The sequence below is a fragment of the Mesoplodon densirostris genome, chromosome 1 (assembly GCF_025265405.1).
Source record: "Mesoplodon densirostris isolate mMesDen1 chromosome 1, mMesDen1 primary haplotype, whole genome shotgun sequence".
Lineage (NCBI taxonomy): Eukaryota > Metazoa > Chordata > Mammalia > Artiodactyla > Ziphiidae > Mesoplodon > Mesoplodon densirostris.
Window position 1 is genome coordinate 53,396,430 of NC_082661.1, and position 21,067 is coordinate 53,417,496.

General features: G+C 36.5%; 1 protein-coding gene across 9 annotated transcripts in view; it reads right to left on the reverse strand.

Annotated features, from left to right (window-relative positions):
- Positions 1-21,067, reverse strand: part of CCSER2 (coiled-coil serine rich protein 2) — a 146,779-nt gene that overhangs the window by 64,400 nt on the left and 61,312 nt on the right. For 8 of the 9 annotated variants that reach the window (XM_060103404.1, XM_060103359.1, XM_060103394.1 and 5 more), the window contains 2 exons: positions 16,304-16,394; positions 8,068-8,230 (listed from right to left, as the gene is read on the reverse strand). In XM_060103404.1, coding sequence (XP_059959387.1) covers positions 8,068-8,230; positions 16,304-16,394 — 254 coding nt within the window. Of the gene's footprint in view, positions 1-8,067; positions 8,231-8,934; positions 9,065-16,303; positions 16,395-21,067 lie in introns of those variants that run through there. The other variant, XM_060103434.1, reaches the window with a different exon arrangement.

Consider the following 21,067-nt stretch of genomic DNA (forward strand, 5'->3'; position numbering starts at 1 on the left):
CCCACACACCTAATAATCACTTATTGCAGTTTTAAAGTAATCTCCCCAAATTATATGTCTCTATCCGTATATTTATACTCTTCACCACTACTATCAGAGTTTCTTGATTACTAAGATGTGTGATTTTTGTGCAAATCTTAAGATTTGTGATTCATAGGTTAGACTGGTGAATGGAGATTGTGTGTGTGTGTGTGTGTGTGTGTGTGTGTGTGTGTGTATGTGTGTATGAGAGAGAGAGAGACAGAGAGAGATTGAGATTTTTCTTCCATATTTATTTCCTATTCTGAGTCAGTTTGACTTCACAAAACCTTTGTTTCTTTTCTCACCATTAATAAAAATTGTATATTAAAAGTTAAACATATGTATTTTTAACTTCTTGGTTACATTTTTTTAATGCTAGATTCAACATAATCTCAATTAAAATCCCAGCAAGTTATTTTGTGGGTAGCAACAAAATAATTCTAAAGTTTATATGAAAAGGCAAAAGACCCAGAATAACCAATACAATACTGAAGAAGAAGAAAGTCAGAATACTGACACTATCTGACTTACAGATTTACTCTATCAAGTGACAGTAATCAAGACTGTGGTACAAAAAAACAGATCAGTGGAACAGAATAGAGGGTCCAAAATACACCCATATGTATGTATGGTAAAGGAGCAATGGCAATTCAAAGGAGAGACAGTCTTTTCAATAAATAGTACTAGAACAATTAGACATTCACACCTTCCACAAAAATTAACTAAACATGGATCAAAGACCTACATGTAAAACGTAAAACTAAAAAATAACAACGAAGAAAATCCAGGTGACCTTGGCAATAAGTTTTTAGATATGACACAAAAAGTACTATACATGAAAGAAAAGATTGACTAGCTGTACTGCATAAAATTAAAAACGTCTGCTCTGTGAAAAACATCATTAGGAGAATGAAAAGGCAAACCACAGGCTGGAGAAAATATTTGTAAAATATGTATCTGATAAAGGACTGGTATATAAAATATATAAAGAACTCTTAAAATTCAACAAGAAAACAGATAACCCAATTTAAAAATGAGCAAAAGATCTAAACAGACATGTCACTAAGAAGATACACAGGGCTTCCCTGGTGGCGCAGTGGTTGAGAGTCCGCCTGCCGATGCAGGGGACACGGGTTCGTGCCCCGATCCCGGAAGATCCCACATGCCGCGGAGCGGCTGGGCCCGCGAGCCATGGCCGCGGAGCCTGTGTGTCCAGAGCCTGTGCTCCGCAACGGGAGAGGCCACAGCAGTGAGAGGCCCGCATACAGCAAAAAAAAAAAAAAAAAAAAAAGAAGAAGAAGATACACAGATGGCAAATAAGTATACGAAAAAATGCTCAACATCATATGATTAGAGAACTGCAAATTAAAACAACAATGAGATGTCACTACACACCTATTAGAACAGTTAAAATCCACAACACAACACCAAATGCTGACAAAGATGTGTATCAACAGGAGCCCTCACTCATTGCTGGAGGAAATGCAAAATGTACAGCCACGGCAGTTTCTTACCAAACTAAACATACCCTTACTATATGACCCTGCAATCGTGCTTCTTGGTATTTACCAAAATGAGTTGAAAACTTACCCACATAAGTGTTTAGAGCAGCTTTATTCATAATTGCCAAATCTGGAAGTAATCAAGAAGTCCTTCAGTAGGTGAATGGATAAACAAACTGTAGTTCATCCATACAATGGACTTTTATTTAGTGGTAAAAAGAAATCACTGTTCTTTAGTGATATAAACCCATGGAAAGACACAGAGGAACCTAAAACATGTATTGCTAAAAACAGCCAATCTGAAAAGGCTACATTCTGTTTCCAACTATATGGCATTCTGTTTAAAAGGCAAAGCTATGGAGACAGTAAAAAGATCAGTGTTTGTCAGGAGTGTTGCCGGGGGTAGGGATAGGGAGGAGAAGAAAGGGATGAATAGATGGAGGATCTGGGATTTCAAGGGCAGTAGAATTATTCTGTATGATACAGTAATGGTAGATATACATCATTATGCATTTGTCAAAGTCCATAGAATGTACACACAACTTATTGGTTCAAGGTATTTAAAATGAAACCTAATATAAACTATGAATTTTAGTTAATAATAATGTATCAACACTGACTCATTAATTGTAACAAATATTCCACACTAATGCAAGATGTTAATAATAGAGAAACTGTGCATAAGAGGTGAGGGAATATATGAGAACTCCCTGTACTTTCTGCTCAAAATTTCTGTAAACCTAAAACTGCTCTAAAAAATAAGGCAATTAAAAAAAAATCCATGACAAAAGGAAAAGAAGGAAGTACTTACAGAATGGCAGAATAAAAGATCTCAAAAATCCACTCCTCCATAAAAGCTCTGAGAATACTGGCAAATTTGTCAAAATCAACTCTTTCAGAGCTCTGTAATCGCTTGCAACAACTGAAGAGCACTTACTGAAAAAAACCAGCTTAATCTCAGGAGAAGAACAAACTCTGTGACATTTTAATTTATTCTATTTCCCTGCCTATCTTCCTAGCTCTGTGTTGGCTTGAAAAACAAAAGCTTTACAAGTACAATAGCTGTGAAATTCAGCAGTCTCTAGGGCGTGGGATGGGAGGTAAACTGGGACTGGAACTCTCCAAAAAGCACCATTTCTAGAGAATTGTTACTATTTGACCTAAATGGCACCTCACCAGAAAAGGCCCATTCTCAGCAGTTGTTTTATTTGGCCTCATTCAGAGCTCCCTCAGCGGGAATAGCCTTATCTCTAGTACGTTTGTTTAAAAAAAAAAAAAAATCAGTGGCAATTGTTTAAAATCTCTGCTGCCTATGATGGCAATACCACTTGGAACAAACAAGAAGGTGACCAAAAAACTTAAAAGGAAAACCTGAGGAATAAGGTGTACACAGGAGGCTTTGGAAAGCTCCAACATATTCCTGGGCATAGAGAAGGCCATACACATGTGAAAGCCAAGGAAATACCTGAGAAGGTCTTAATCTTACCTCACCTTTTGCTAACCTTGAGCCTCTGAGCAAGCAGGAAATGAAGCTAAGGAAGTGCTGCAATCTGCTTATCAGTTTGCTGAAGGCACCCCTGAACACACACACACACAGAGCCCCTTGGCAAAAGGCTGGGAAACTTATTGGTGCAAGGCATTTACGGAAATCGCTTTCTAATCATTAGCTCAACAAACTCCAAAATGTGATAAACCAAAAGAGAGACACATCATAGTTAAACTGTCAAAAGCCAAAGAAAAAGTGAATCCTGACACTGCAAGAACAAAGTGATTTATTATGTAGAAGACATGCTCAATAAGATTAAAAGCTGATTTTTCATCAGAAAGCATAGGGATCAAAAACGTTAAAAGAAAGCCTATCAACCAAGAATCCTATATCCAGCAAAACTATCCTTTAAAATTAAAGAGAAACTAAAACATCCCCAGATAAACACAAACTGAGTGAATTTCTTGCTATCAAACCTTCCCTACAAGATATACTTAAGTTGGAGACTTTAATACCTCCTTCTCATTAATGGATAAAACAACTAGGAAGAAGGTCAGCGAGGAAACAGAAGACTTGAGCAACACTACAAACTAAGAAAACCAAACAGACATCCACAGACTATATGAGATTAAACCAGTAATCAAAAAACTCACTGCAGGGCTTCCCTGGTGGCACAGTGGTTGAGAGTCCGCCTGCCGATGCAGGGGACACGGGTTCGTGCCCCAGTCCGGGAAGATCCCACATGCCGCAGAGCGGCTAGGCCCGTGAGCCATGGCCACTGAGCCTGTGAGTCCGGAACCTGTGCTCCGCAACGGGAGAGGCCACAACAGTGAGAGGCCCGCATACCACAAAAAAAAAAAACCAAAAAACAAAAAAAACTCACTGCAAAGAAAAGCCCAGATCCAAATAACCTCAATGGTGAATTCTATAAAACATTCAATGAAGAATTAACAAAACTCCTTCACGAACTCCCTCAAAAATAGAAATGAAACACTTCCCAATTCAATTTATGTGATAATATCAAAACCACAAAGACATCTCAAGAAAACTACACACCAGTATTTGTTATGAATGTATACAGAAAAATCTTCAACAAAATACTAGCAATTTGAATCTAGCAACATCTAAAAGGATACCATCCATGACCAAGAGGGATTTATTCGAGAAATGCAGGGTTGATTCAACATCTGAAAATCAAAGTCATACACCACATGAACAGAATGAAAGGAAAAATGATTATCTCAACAGACACAGCAATAGCATTTGACAAAATCTAATACCCGTTCGTGATTAAAAAAAACTCAACAAAATAGGAATAGAAGGGAACTTCCTCAACCTAATGAAGAGTATCTATGAAACCCACAGTTAACGTCATACTTAACAGTGAAAGACCAAATGCTTTGCTCCTACTATCAGAAAGAAGACAAAGATGTCTGCTCTCATCACTCCTTAACTTGTACTGGAGATTCTAACCAATTATGCAGGGGGGAAAAAAAAGGGAAAGTATACAGATTGAAAAGAAAAAGGTAAAACTATCTCTAGTCTCAGGTGACAGATCTTTATAAGAGACTCCTAAGGAACTAGGTAGTCAGAAGGTTAAATGAATCATGCACATGAACATTGGAGGCTACACTCAGAGTTGTAGCAAAGCTTACAATGAAGAGGGAAAGTGAACCAAGGGCCAAGATTTTTGTGAGCTAGGGATTGGGACCATTAAGGAGGAGTTGATAAAGCCAAATGCCCTAAGTGTCAAATGAAAGAGGCTTAAGAACACTTCATTTAGAAGTAACAGTGAGGAGGGAAGACAAAGACCTCAAAACAGCACAGTACTAGAGTGCCTGGAAAATAAGAATCCTTCATATAAGAATGCTACTGAGGAATTAGTACATTTAGGAAAAAGTTACAATCAGGAGAATGTAGGTGAAGAAGTCAAGGATATGGGTTTGTTAAGATGTGAGAGAATTACATATGGTTAATGGAGGGTGTAGGGAAAAGGGGAGGTGTGGGGAGAAAAGAGGAATAAAAGGATAGGCCAGGTGAAAAGAGACTGACAAAAATACAGAGAAAGTAGATCAGTGGTTCTGAACCACCAGTCCCCTGAGTTACAGATTAAGACATAATCCTGTAATTAATTATGATGATGGGAACTGAAGGACAGACAGGAAAGGGAACCAGCAACATTCAAGAAGTCATAGAATGGGAAAAGGAACTTTTACACATGTAATATTAAAAGGCCCTGGGGTTAGTACATCCAAATCTTTTAAAATCAAGGTATAGAAAGAAAATAATAGTTTTAAGGTTTGCTGGAGTAAGGCTTACCTTGGATGAGATTTCTCTCTCTACCACCCATCCCCATAACTGGCTCTGAGAAATCTAGAAGTCCCAAACCTCGCATAGCTACCCAAAAGCCTGAGGGGATCCATAAACTGGTTAACCTATAACTAGTCATAACAAACCAGTATGTGTCAGTTCACTTGTTGGAAAATTCTGCGCTGAGTCAGATTAACAACCGCCAAGAGTTCTGTGCATTTCTCTCTCCTCATCGAGATTCACAAGTGTGGATGATCCACAAACCACTAGTCCCTCAAAATACACTGTGTAGAAGGGATTTGTCCTCATGTTTTGGAAAATAGCTACATATTTTCCTGTACCACCTTTTGCAACATCACAGTACTATAATTATATATTAAAGGCACTGCAGAGTCTACTATTTAAAAAAAAATTAACTTCGATTAACTTGTTCTTCCTATACTCATCTGATCAGAGTCTCCCTTTTCTACACCTATTGAAATCCAGGAATACAGTTTTTGAAAAATGTTGCTTAACTTTTCTGACAGATAAATAATCAGTCTCATTGATCTCTTGATCATTCCCAGGGGCAGAGACTGCTATCTCCAGGTAATTCATTCCATTCTGGATATTCTGATTAATAGTCTCACTAAGCTGAAATTTGCCACCCTTTATCTTAAAATGCATAGATAATTTTGCTATCTACAGTTAGAGATCACATTTATTCATTCCTCCAAGTGAACTACCAATTCAGCTAGGAACCTAAGAGCAGTTCTCTGAAAATGTCACACTGTTTCATACATGGTTTTTTGCACATGCTATTTTTTCCATCTGAATACTCATCCTTCTACAGAAATTGATCCTCTGCAATTGCTACAGTCATAGTTATCAGTTCAACAGTAACTTTCTTTATGCATCACTATCCTAGACAAAAACCTGTATGCTCCTGGAGTCCTGCATACACCACTTTGAGGCACCTCTCATCATTACACTGTACTAATACTGCATTATAACTATCTGCATACCTGTCTCTCCCATACACTAAACACCCTGGCAGCAGGAAGTATTTATTACTCATATTTGTATGGGATGGAAAAGGCACAAGAGTCTTCTACCTACCTGATAATTGCAATGATTCCAACTGACCTCACACACTGCATAATTCTTTTTAACCTCCTCAAAACAATACTCTTGAGAAGCCACTACCAATCTACAGCTTTCACCTCTCACACCATCTGCAAATTCATTCCAGCTTGAGAATTTAGCACAGAGCCCAACATACAGGTTCTCAAAAAATACTTCTCAAATGGTTGAATAAATCTTGTCTTATAAGCAAAGGTTCATATTCTAGGTAGGCTTCTAAATTTTCATAAGTTGGCCTTAAATTTACCTTCTTATAAACCAACCATCAGAGATGAAGGAAGCATCATCTTCATTATTAGCAATGAAGACTATCTTTACATCAGATTCCTGCCTGATAATACCAACTCTCTGATGTCCATTCCTTATCAAAAGCCCAGATACGAGAAACAGAACAGCCAAAATAATGCCTGGAAGGGTATGTACTCCATACATTCTTCCAGATCTTCTAAATTTTATCCTGGCATCAAATTTTACCAACAGAAGGATCTTTAGTTGGGCCTCACTGTTTCATGATCCACTGTACAACTGCCTTTTCTCACTTAGAGTTTTTTGTAGCATAGATTGAAGAAAATAAAGAAAAAACAGACTTAAGGAATTTATCATTATTTCTACTTTGGGAAGCTGTCTGAGACCTGTCCACTATATCACAAAGTATTCTCCTTATAAGAACTCATGCAAAGCAACTGCTTTCAGGTTTCTATCTCATAAAAGCAAATTAATTGAGAAACATACCCTTTATCTTATGTATATTATAAATCTTGTAATGGACCAAGTTTTGTTCTTTGCTTTTGCTGCGAGGAATCTTAATTTTTTTTCTTACTTCAAGAACTATACAGTGCCTTAAGTTTCCCCCCTTCCACTATGTCTTTATCCCAATTTTATTATTTGTATCGTAAATGTGCTCCAAAAGGACCTCAAATCCCTAGGAGAATGAGATGAAAGAGTAAAAAGGAAAAAACTTAATAACTGCCATCGGGTGCTAGTAAGTCAGACACTGTTCCAGGTACTTTTATCCCTGATCCTTGAACACTGAGAGAAAGGTATTATTAATATTAAGTATGTTTAACAGATGGTAAACTAAAGTAGAGAGGGGTTAAAAAATTATCTAAGCTCACAAAACTAAGTTGTACCAGGCCAGGGTTTGATCCCAGGTTTGAATGACTACACAGCAACACTATACATAAGGTCTGACCAAATTAAAGACTATGCTACACTTCAAAAAGAAAAAGAATTCTAGTATAGTACTTGAGGAATTCTAAAATTTCAATTTATTATATAAGTAAAAGAAGACAAATCACTTGGCACTAATTTTACACATTAATATCTTAAACATAATAAACTTCAACAAAGTCAACATCTCTGATCATTCCCAAATAAGAACTAGAAAATCACACAAAAATTTAAAGTTCAAACATCAGAAATAAATATTTATATTCACGACAAAGCTAATGAAAAAAGTTTTGAGCCAAAAGAAAAGAATCAGACATATTATTCCAATTAGTACCACATATAACTTGAAATGTTTTTTGGTGCCTCTAAAAACAAAGACGAAAAACAGTTTTAAGGGTGGGGGGAAATATGATTCAAAACTAATAAGATGGAAAATAAAATTGAAATTAGACTCACCTGCTCAAGTCACTTTTTCCATAGTGATGATAGTGGTCAGGATGGCTAAGGTGGTAATGTTCCTGTCCACTCCACCTCTGGGGTGGCCTTTTCCAAAATCCTTCTTGAGACTGCCGAACATTTCTGTCTGATCGGTCAAAGCGGTTCATATTGTCACACTCCACTAGACAAATTCAAAAGCGAAACACTAGAAACATGTACACACACTCTATAAAAGCTAACTACTTATAGCTCAATAATTAAATGCTGCTGAAAATATAAAAGTAATATTCTAAAAATACCAGCCATTTATGTTAGCTAACCACGAAATCAAGATTTTCAGAAGAAAAATGACTAGTTCTTTCAGTGAAAACCAAACTTTATATTATTCAAACTGAAGTAAATTATAGAACTTTCATTATCACAGTCACTTAAGTAACAACAGTCCCACTGTCTTAAAACAGGCAAATTATCCTTGAAATCAACATTATACATTTTAAACACCAGTAGTCAGTTTTAAGTGGTTTTCATCATTATCAGTAGTTGGTTCTGACTTCAGAATGAAAATGACAAGAAAAAGTAGAAGATTTTAAGTCTGGTAGAGAACTCATTCCTAAAAATGAATGCCACAATTAATTTTTACTGATTTCAAGAAGCACAAATTAGCTCTTCATCATAAACAAATCATATTTTTTAAATTAAGCTCACAGTTTTAGAAAGTAAAACGCTCCAATCTGCCGACAGTGGAGCTTGTTCAAAAATTCTAAAATGCCACTGAAAACAAAGCCAGCACTTTGCAGCAACAAACAGTATACTCCCTGAAATCCAAATGCCACAAAAACATGAAAAGAATTTCTTTGAAACACCCCAAGCTTCTCCTTCACTTACCCAAACACTTTTTCCTCACATATCTGAGCACTCACTAAGAGAGTTACTTTGTACGAGGGAGGCATTGTGTCGCTTGCTGCCTACTCAGACATAGTTGCATACAAGGCACTGACAAACAGGCCTTCCTTCCTGCTCAACTCCCAGCCCTCCCTGTGGGAAGCAAGCCCAGTTTACCCTGTGACTCCATCTTCACTCAGTGCTTACATAGCCTCTGAGTTAAGACTGTTACTAAAAATACAACTAAACACTAACCCAAGGCAGGAACAGGAAAGGTTTCTCTAGTCTGAGAATTATTACATGAGAAAGTTCAAATCCTGCATGTTCAGAATCCCTTGTGATAAGAAAGCTTTAGAAATCAACATAATCCTCCCCAATTTAAAAAAAAAAACAAAACTCACTATTTAAATGATTTTTTTAACTTAACCTAAGTCTGAATTTGATACATGGCAAGTGTTTAATTACAGTATACCAGATAAAAACAAACTTCCCCACTCCAAAAAAAAGGCTGATATAGTTAAAGTGTATATGTTCAATTCTAATATACACTGAACTCACTGTGAACACATTACTTGTATATGAGTAACAATTTAAATAAGGTTATAAAAGACATTGCAATTTTATTAGAAAATTTCCATTAGAGAAATCAATTTTGGGAAGAAAACAATAGGTTTTATAGTTAAAAAAAATTTTTTTAAGAAAAATTTTTAAAAGAAGACTTACATTTGAAATTATTTCTAACAATTTCTCATCATCTTACTGGGATAAATTAAGATATACATATTTTTTTAAAGTTCAATAAAGAAAACCAGACTGTTATGTAAATAAAGGCATGGTGATCATTATGCCTCAAAAGTAAGGAGGAGAATATAAGACGGCAAAAGAAAAATAAATTGAAAAATAATCCTAAGAAGGCTTAAAAATGCTTTTAGTTGACATTCACATTATACTCATAGACTCAGTTAAGTTCCTTAAGTATTTCTACATGGCGTTAAAATGTTACTTCAGGTTAAGGAATTGTGTATAGCTGAGGGATAATCTATACCTACTTTTAAATCTGAATTCATATTTCCTCTTAATTCACGCAGGTAATATTCCATTCACTCCCCAAAAAAGAAATTCTGTATTAAGAATCTGATATATAATTAGTATATCATCCACAAAGTGCACTCAGAGTAATAAGAAGCACACTAACCAGGAAAACAGGTCAGGAGATGGGGTTAAATGCTGTGGGAAATTATAATGCAGAAAATGATGTGCTGCTTTTGTATTTACTAAAGATTGTTGGTACTACACACAGGCTCCAAATAAAGCTCTTTCATTGAAACATGAACTCAACCATCAGCATAACGACAAACAGGCACCGGAAACAAATATTTTCCATGACTACAAAACACTATTGTTAGACCTGGGACAGAGGGGGGCTTAAACTCTCAGAAAAATGTCTCCTCCAAGACTCTGAAGGAAGGAAGGGTCCTGCTTATACTACTACTGCAGTACCCATCAATCATGTTTTGATACACTTTAAAATGTTACTAAGAAGAGAATGCAAAATAACATTAGTGGTGGTTTCTTAGAAAAGACTAAGGGCAGAGAGAAAGAAATAACATAGAAAATAAAATGGAAAGCCAATAAAATTACAAGATGGAGTTAATTTAAAGCCAGTTTCCAGTGCCAATGAAGGAACAGGACAAACCAGACTAAGAAAGGAAATAAATCCTTCTGAATGTGTAATATCATAGGGAAGGATGAGGCAAACCTAAAGGCTTTCCAAAAAAAATTTTAGGGCTTCCCTGGTGGCACAGTGGTTGAGAGTCCGCCTGCCGATGCAGGGGATACGGGTTCGTGCTCCGGTCGGGGAGGATCCCGCATGCTGCGGAGCGGCTGGGCCCGTGAGCCATGGCCGCTGGGCCTGCGCGTCCAGAGCCTGTGCTCCGCAACGGGAGAGGCCACGACAGTGAGAGGCCCGCGTACCGCCAAAAAAAAAAAAAAAAATTTTAACCAATATGCTGATCAAAACTATCTACACACCAGATTTGACCCTAATTATGAGTTTAGGAAAAGAGAATAAATAAACGCCTTCTGAAGGTGCTTTCTAGTTCCCAAAGTAAAAGGCAGATTTTAGTAGGTATTTTACTATGAGTAGGAGACAGAATTTTCAGGACTTCTACCCTGTGATGAGGGAAAGAGAATCTAACATAGCTAACTGAAAGGTATGGGATATGGAGATGCCTATGTCTAACACTCATCATACCCATTTCTTCTGATTTGACAAGGAACGAAATATGACGCCAAATGTACCCTATATTCTTTCTAATAACTTAAAGTCCTAAGAAGATAATGGCTGACACAGGTAGTATTCCTATCTATGACTAACAACTGGCTATGAAGATAGCAGGAAGAAATTACACATCAGAAAGTCTGGAAAGAATGTGTCATGCAGGAGGTTTTACAATCTGAACAAGAAAGTTTTTAAAATGAAATTTGGCTTGAAAGGAGAAAAGCTCATGTTAAAAAAAAAAATCATGAAGTTGATATTACTAAATGCCATTAGTACTGAAAAAGAAAGATAAATTTCCAGAAGAAAATACAGTAATTGGAAAGTGGTAAAGGACAATACTACTGACCTCATATGACTATATCTCAATAAAATGTTTAGCAAAAAAGTGGCCTTAGGAAATAAATATATTAATAACATGAAGTAAGTGCAATTTAATAGGCACCATAATTTGATGGGGTAGGATTCAGGAAGTAATTAGAAAGACATCTTTTTCAACAGAGAAAAGTTTAAAACAGAACGAGTAGAAGAAAGATCACACCTAAGAAAATGTATACTATGGAAATTCCATAAACCTAAGGATGATGCTATGAATGTGCCAAAAGCTAGGCTTTAATCTGTAGGCAATGAGTGACCATTAGAAGTTTCTGAGCAAGAGAATAAAACAATACAATTATGCCTTTGGTATAACCAAACTGTTTATATGAGAGACACTTTAGAAAAAAAGCAAGCAAATCTCAAATACCCACTGGTCCGCTAAAAGAAATTCAGATTCCAAAATTTCCTTAAGAGATTCCTTCACCAAGGTAAAAGAAAAATATAAAAGAAAATGGTCTCTCTTTTTAGATCCTCCTAAATTGATACTCAAATCTGAAGTCCTTTTTCCTTTTATTCCTCTTCCCTCATTATATATTCAATTTCCGTCCGTCCCATCTCTCCCTTTAACCTCTTTCCCTACCCCTCAAGCTGACCAGAAACCTAAAAAACTCTATACCTCTTAGTTAACCTTCCTTCAGAAGATGGAAAATTCCCTTAAGGTTGACTTGGCTCTGGTCTCATCCTGAGCTGACAGCCATAGCTACAGACTTTCTAAGGTCTAAACAAGACGGGGAGAAATTTCCAGAAGAATTTAGAATACTTTTAGCAATTGATAATCCAGGGCCTCCAGATCTATACCAATTAGTTCATACATTAGAAGGAAATCTAGGTGCATAAAAACAGAATAGAAAAAGCACAGTGTGAAAAACCTAAAGTTGACTTAAGAACCCACGATTGTGTAGAGAAGGAAAAGTTTTTCTCAACTCTCTTAGGGCCTGAAAATAAAACTGACAAGATAGATTAATGGGAGAAAAGCATACAAATTTATTTAATATGTGACATGGGAGCCTTCAGGAGGAAATGAAGACTCAAAGAAACAGTTAGACCTGTATATTTTTATGCTAGGCTTGATGAAGAGTAGACAGTCAAGGAGGAATGTGACAGGTTAAGGAGTCTAAGTGTGGTAAACTGGGGGAAACTTTAGCAAGGTCTGTTTGTTAGGATCTTCTTGGTCTAACTTTGTCTTCAGAGATAAGGATGCTCCTTTCCTTTAGGTATGCGGAAGGCACCTCTCACATGACGGTTTTATGACCTGTTTCAGGGAAGATGGGCAAGAGGGGGAGGAAATCACAGTGACTTTTCTGCTTCTGCCATTTTCTCAAACTCCTTCAGCTTAAAATATTCAATATGCCAAGGTGCCATATTTTGGGGTCATGTGTCCTGAACTCCATCAATTGCAGAGGAAATCAGAAGTTAGAAAAGGACTTTCAGAAGCTGTCAACAAAGTCTTTTCTGTGAACGTACACTGGGCTCTGATTCAGTTCTGTAAGCAAAGGAAGAATAAATCCACTAGAGATTTCACAGATAGACTAATACCATCAGATAGCATTCAGGAATAGATTCTGAAAGAGATGTGACCTCGTCTCCCTCCTCACTTGCCAGACTTCCAGTGCTTGGAAAGAGACTTAGAAAAAAGCAGAGTAAGACTCAGAATAAAATGATGTCCTTCACATATAATGAGATGCCTCCACCCCAGTAAATTAAACACTGGAGAAAGGAGTCTCTTGATACACTTATAGATAAATAGCAGGGCACTGAAAAACTGTCTTGCATTGCCTAAGAAATAAAAGAGAAAAAATAAGTGGGTGATTAGTCAAAGTGTTCTGAGGGAAAAATCAAGCACCCAATTTCAGGTTTTACCCTTAAACTCAAAGATAAAATTTTCGAAACAGTAAAGGACAACCTTGCAAATATATTATTGATATAGGCACTATAATAACAACTTTAAACCCTGTGACTATTATATAACATCCCCCTCAGTGTCACTAAACCACCCAGTGTAGCTATCTCCAATAACTCAGACAGCTCCCAAGTCCTAGCCCATAACTGTCCAAGAAACATTTGACCAACATTCTTTCCTTGTCTGTGCTACCACATATGCTACCTTAATAGGTACACAAATGCAATTGCCAGATAAATATTCTCTTCATGGCCTCTTCCTTGAAATCCCAGATGACTTCCCTATTCATAATAAAGTCACAGTAAACTTGTGTCCAAATCAAACCCAAACTAAAGATCTCAACAAGGTGCCAGTCTTCTTGTTGACAAAAATTCCACTGATATTGGCAGAATTAGTGGTGAACCCATAAAATCCAGAGTGATCCATCCAAAACTCTACCCAAATTTGCACAGTAGCTTCAAAAACCAGAAGCTAAAGAGAACTAAAACCAATAGTCTGAGTATATTAAAAGACTCCTTAAACCTTGTACTAGTCCTTGTAACATTCCTATCCTGCCAATAAAAAAACTCAGCGGCAGTGGGTATAGTCATTCAGGACCTCAGACCTATAAAGAGAATAGTCATTCCCTCCTTTCCAGTAGTACCAAATCTAAATACTGTTTTATCTTTGGTGCCTCTGAAGGCTACATATTTTAGATCCAGGTTCTGCTTTCTTCAGTGTTCAATTAGCTCAAAATAATCAATACTTGTTTGCCTTCTCCTAGGAAAATCCATAATATATGTGAGATGTTATACCTCAGGAGTTCCCTCCTACTTTTCACAAGTCCCCAACCAAGACCTCAGAAACTTTAAATTGCCTTGTGATTCTACTTTTACCTAATATATGGATAACTTTTTGTTGTGCTCTAAAGATGAGGCAGGCTCTAAGACCAATGTCATCTCTCTACTTCCTGGTTTAGCTAAGGTTTCCAAAGAGAAGTTGTTATAGTTCTGTCAAAGTAAAATGCATTAGATAATTTATTCCACAGAGGTAAATCCTTCATTCCTCACTACCAGCCCTTAAAACTTCACATTAAATCTCCTGGATCATAAAGTCTCATTATTTTTTCCCTAATAATCATTAATGGTTTATGTTTTTCTTCTGTGCTCTAAAATACTTTTCCACTTGATCTTCCAGGCCACTAATTCTGATTTCAACTATGCTTTCTGTCATCGATTGAACTGTTTTGTTGGGAAATCTTCTTTTATAATAAGCTCCAGAAAGTATTGTGCTGCAATTGAATCTCTCTAAGTGCTCTCATTATTATCTCTTTCGGCCACTCTAATCCCGGGAGTTCTGTGTTTTCCCTGCTCCTCTTCCTGGGTACTGGCTGTGATTTTTCTTTCTCAGTTGACTACAACTCAGCACTGATTGCTAGAGTATCCCAAGTAACAGCAGAACCACAAGAAGATGCAACAGTCTCTATCCCTGTGGTAGAGTAGATACTGTTCTCAGCTCTACACTCTGTCCTTCAATAGACTTATACATCCAATGTCCTCTGCAGCAGAGATTCACACTGTGAATAGAGTATACTTCCCAGTATACTGGTCTTAGGGTTGGCCATGTAACTTGCTTTGGCCAACAGAATGTGGTTAGAATACCAGTGTGCTGGTTCTAAGTGAAGACTTTAAGAGGTACTATATGCATGTTTCTCCTCACCCTGTTGTCCTTCTGCCATCTGCCATGAGCACAATCTGCTCCAAGGAGTCCTGGTTTCAAAATGAAGAAGCAAGGAGTAGACCTGAACTCAGTCCCACAGCCTGAGCTGACCCAGCTAATACAAAGATCCATGAATGAGAAAAATAAATGTTTATTTTGAAAGCCACTGAGATTCTAAGAGTGATTATTATACAGCATCCTGGCAGCAGGGGAAAAGAAAAAACAAACAAAAAACCCCTGACCAATATGACAAAACTGAACAGCAAGCAGGCTCCTTGTACCTCGATGAAGCACTAGAACAACCAACCACCCTCTCTGAAATATCCTTGCATTTTTCTAGCATCATGTATAAAAAGGACTTCACTACCCTTTTTCGTTCATCCCTGGCCCCTGGAAGGCCTAAGAAACCTGGCAAATGTTGACTAACAGGGAATCCACAGCTCTCTGAGATTCTTCTTCCAGGAGGATCCTCATTTCAACCCTTGCCCCAGAGGATTTCTAGGCTGGTCTCTGGTTCCTGACAAGTCTTTAAGACAGAAAATGCTTCAAATGCTATGGCAGTGGGGGCAAGAGCACCTAGGCCCCTCTTGCACATGGATTATCTAAAGCCCCACTCCAGCAGTTACTGGGATCCAGAGACGAAGACAGACCAGATTTAAGAGTAAAAAGGATAGAATGATTCATTCAGGTCGCCATTTTCCCAGAATTGATTTTTTAAAAGTATTTATTAACTTAATGGTTTTTGCTGCTGTTTTACAAGTCAAATGATATCTTTTTCTCTAAATTTATATTTTCTTAAAATCAAAATGAGACAAAGGAATAAAAAATTGGATAAGACAAAGGGAAAAAAGGACAAATCCTATCTACCAGATACTTTAGGATTTAGGTATACAATCTTATTGGATCATACAGAGTTATACCTAAGACCTACAAAGTCAGGTTTTAAACATTTAAATAATTTTGCAAATGAACCTGTTTAACCTCACTTAAGATAAATTCTCAGCCTGAAAAGGCTACCACCATAGAGATAAGGAAGTCTGTAAATAACAAATACCAAATTGGATATAGTCAAGTAGCGCAACTATATACTTCTGAAGGTTCAATATTGTCCCCCCTACCATTCTCAAGAGGTGCATCCTCAGGCAGATCCACATCAAGCATAAGGTCATCATCCTCAAGGTCACATGATTCAAGATTATTCAGAATATCCTGTAAACAAAAGCAGAAAAAATGCTATAACCTAGCTCAGTGTAATCATTATTTTTGAACATCACTATATGAGAATCTTATTTTACTCAATGTTTATGTGGTTAAGAATAGATTTTAAAGATAAAATTTTTTAAAAAATAGATTCAACTGGTTTACTTGGTTAAGCTATTTGTAACATCCTTTTCCTAGTCTTCTTTCCCACCAGTAATTTTTATTTGTATTTTTAAAAACTTACACAGTGCTCACTATCTGCAAGATATTGTTCTAAGCACTTCACAGATATTAATTGATTTCTTTAGTCTTCACTATGATTTAGTGACTAGTATAATCTCCATATTATACATGATGAAACTAATGCACAGAAAATCTAAATCCCTGGCCAAAACAGAATGTGAACAAAAGAAGGTCAATCTCCTGAGTCCACGCTTTTAACAACTTCCCTGATACCACGAATAATCAAAAATGGTAAACAATCTCACAGGATGTATTCATATTTGGTGTGCGAGGTGGTATTTTATTATCTCTAGGGATCTGACTACTTATGTAAATTAATGAAGTGAGTTTTTAATGATGTCATTATTACATTTCCTTTCCTGAGCCAAAAACCGCTTCTACTACTACTTTCAGCACCACTACTACTTCCTTGGTTTATCTTAATTTGTTCTTTCTCTACAGTAGGACTGGACTACTCAAATTGGTTATAAGCAGTCCCTCCTGGGTTCTATTTGCAATCTTGTTAGCTATTATCTATCCTTAGAAAAGTACTGTTTTGCTTTAGAAGACTCTTATTCGGAAGTCTAAATAACTAAATAAACAAAAACTAAGTTTAAGGTAATGAACTCAGTTTGACCTATAGCCCACTAGTGAATCCCTCCAATCCAAAAACTGATCTTGCCTTAGTATATACAAGTAAAAAGATCACAAATTCACAAATCTTTAAATGGGGCTGAGAGATTATGACCTTGAAAAACACTCACAGAAGGGGAATATCTACTTTATTACAGATAATATGAATAAAATTAGAAGTGTTCCCTATATTGGATATTCCACACAAATCTTTTCAATTTTGTGTTGGGCCTTCCTTCCAGGGTCCACTGAGAACTAAGAGTAATTGGAATAATTGTTATTATTTAAATTATGATTATTTAAAATGAACAAAAAAACTGCATAATTATTTAACCTTGGCATAAGAAAAAGGTATTTCGCAGAACCTCTTTCCATTATGAAATGTTTTCTGTTCTTAAAACAGTCTTCCTAAAAAAAACAATCAAGGAAAAAAATGAATATGGAAAAAAAAAAACTGGCAAAGGCCATAATGGACAATTCACAAAATAAATAGAAAATAAACAGATAGAAAAACGGCCAATAAATACAATGTAGGAAAGAATGCTACCACACCAATGTGGATTTATCATGATTTAGAGGAATCTAGTATTCATACAAACCATCTGGAGGCCAATTTGTTAAAATTTAGCTAAAACCTTTTTTAAAAAGGCAAAGTCTTCCCTCCTAATAATTTATCCCTTAGAAACAGACAAATGCAAAAAATATATGTATAAGTGTGGTGATTGTAGCATTGGACAGAATAGCAAAAAAAGTAGAAATGAGGTAAATGTCCAACAACAGAAAAATGGTTAAACAGGAAGTATGATATAGTCATACAACAGAATATGATGTTGTTCTTAAAAAAAGATAATAAAAATATATTTACAGACATAGAAAGATGTTAATTGGGGAAAAATACGGACTAGTTTGTTTCCAATCTTTTGCTCTTACAAATAATGTTTCAACGAATCCCTATATGTCAACATTAAATTGAAATAAATGAATCTGTATATCAAGTTGATGGTATAACACTCAGAGGGAAACTATTTCAAGTGGGGGAAAAAATCCTCAAACTATTTTCAGTAATTACATTACAGATGGCAATAATGGTGTTGTTATTCTGAGACTTGTGTATATTGGTATTTGCTGAAAAATGGATTCTCATCTTAGGAAAAAGAAAATAAAGACGTAAAAAACAATGAAATTAAGTAAAAATTCTATGCTATGTTCCTGAGTATAAGTGGGAAGTATCAGTATGAACACAAGATGTTTTTCATCTTAAAATAAAAGATACATTTCTTCCACTGAAAAGGCCTACATGTTAACTGGAAAAAAAAAAATCACGTCTCTAAAACAGCATGTACAGAATTATCCATTTCATGAAAAAAAACATTGTATAATATGCATTGGAAAAAACTTAGAAGAAAACCAAAACACAGGTTAACTATTTTAGGATTATGAGATTTTTCTTTTTCTTCTTTTTTTTTTTTTTTTTTTTTGCTTAGAGGACCTGTATTTTCTCATTTTCTGCAATAAGTATTATAACTTATATAATTTTACTCCTAAAATCATATCTTCAATTAAAAAAATTTGGCTATTTGTATGAATATGCCTGAAACAAGATGATGTTGGGCACCCCAGGCCAAATCTGACAACTAAAGACACAGCAAAGAATCAAAGGCAATAGAACCTCATTTTCTAAGTCCAAAGCAGGGCTTGCTGAGATGCACCAGTCAGCAAAAGGAGCACTGTCACCACTGCCAAAAAGGTGTTCAAGTTTTAATAACTAACTAAACTCTACATATGTTTTGTAGGGTTTTCTGTAGGTTTCATTTTATAACAAAGATTTAAGAACATAGTCTTAGGGAATGGGAATGTGCCTGTTCTAATGAATTCAAAAGTGGTAAAAAAAAATTGTATCACTTTGAGAAGTTACTAAGAAAGCTCAATGGAAAAGGAAGGGGGACACAGTTAGCAACAGTTACAGAAAAGGGAAACCATCCATATTTATGCTTCAAGTTAACACTCATCAATAAATCATTATATATGATATTTCAGAAATTTATCTAGATACATGGAAAGATGCTCTGTAAAATGGTGGGTGGGGAAGCAATTATATATGTACAATATGACTTCATCTTTAATGCTGAAAAATACATTTAAATGTCTGAATGGTGATAAACCAAAGAATTGTTATTATTTTCCACTATATGAGACAACATGTGCTTATGTTCTTTGTATTCTTTTTGATTTTGACTTGTTACACTTTTTTTGATTTTGTAATAAGGACATACTGCTTTTATAATGAAAGCAAAACTTCACACTGAAAAAAGTGAACCTCTCTTAGCAACAGCAAGGAAGTTCAAACCACACAAATCTAGCCTGCATGTGGGAATCCTCAACCCAGCCCATCCCCTAACCACAATAATAACCAGAGCCACCTGCCTCTCCCCTCTTCACTCGAGCCATTGTGTACTACTTTGGGTGTCTGTCCTGGTGTTCCCAGAAAGTCTCACTATGTGAATAATAAATGTTTTCACATTCTCTTGATACATGTGTGGCACCATCTTTCTCGACACTGAACAAATCTGGGAGGAAGGGAGTTGATCCTGCCTCCATATGGCAACCACAAGACACACCGTCAAAAATTCAACACATATGAAAACCAATATATGCAATGCACAATTCTGGGTACACGATATATTCATGTAAAAAGACAATCCCTATCTTGAGAGTCTGCTAAACTACTCCATGATATTGCTGCCTTGGCATCCATTTTGTGTGACCAAGAAGTCTGCAGGGGCCTGCCCTAGATAACACTTCCAGAGTCAGAAGCAAATGTAAATTCCTAACAGGACTTCTCCAGCAGCCCTTGTGAGCAACAGTCTCCCCTGCCTCCCAAGGACTGCCCCTTGTGAAACCTTAGATAAGACCACCGCCGAGCTTACCAAAACCCTGCACTTCTTGGTTTGAACTGCCCTATCAAGCCTTAGCCCAAGAACCCAAAAGCACTCCAGCCATGGACCCTAATAATAAAAGCATGTGCCCCAGGTTCCTGCCACTCTGTTTGCCCTTGTATGGCTCCTCGAGGCATGCCACGTTTTCCCATATGGCCCCTGCAGGCATGCCATGTACTTCCTCCAGGACCTGAGAGTAATAAACTTCTCTATTTCTATTTCCCTTGTTCTCTTTTGTTGAATTGGGGTTCACCAAACAACACCTTGGGGCTCTACTTAACAAATGTTAATTTAACAAAGTCACAACAACCCTCCAAGCTTACTTGTCTCCCCTCAAACAGACAATTCCTTCACAGTATGGTATTCCCAAGTGCCATGAGGGTATATCACATGGATATATATCTTGGCAAATCAGAGCCAATCTAAAACAAATTCAACTGCAACAAAAAGAATAAAATACCTAAGAATAAACCTACCTAAAGGGACAAAAGACCTGTATGCAGAAAACTGTAAGATACTGATGAAAGAAATTAAAGATGATACAAATAGATGGAGAGATATACCATGTTCTTGGATTGGAAGAATCAACATTGTGAAAATGACTATACTACCCAACACAATCTACAGATTCAGTGCAATCCCTATCACACTACCAACGGCATTTTTCACAGAACTAGAACAAAAAATTTCACAATTTCTATGGAAACACAAAAGACCCCGAATAGCCAAAGCAATCTTGAGAAAGAAAAACGGAGCTGGAGGAATCAGGCTCCCAGAGTTCAGACTATATTACAAAGCTACAGTAATCAAGACAGTATGGTACTGGCACAAAAACAGAAATATAGATCAATGGAACAGGACAGAAAGACCAGAGATAAACCCACACACATA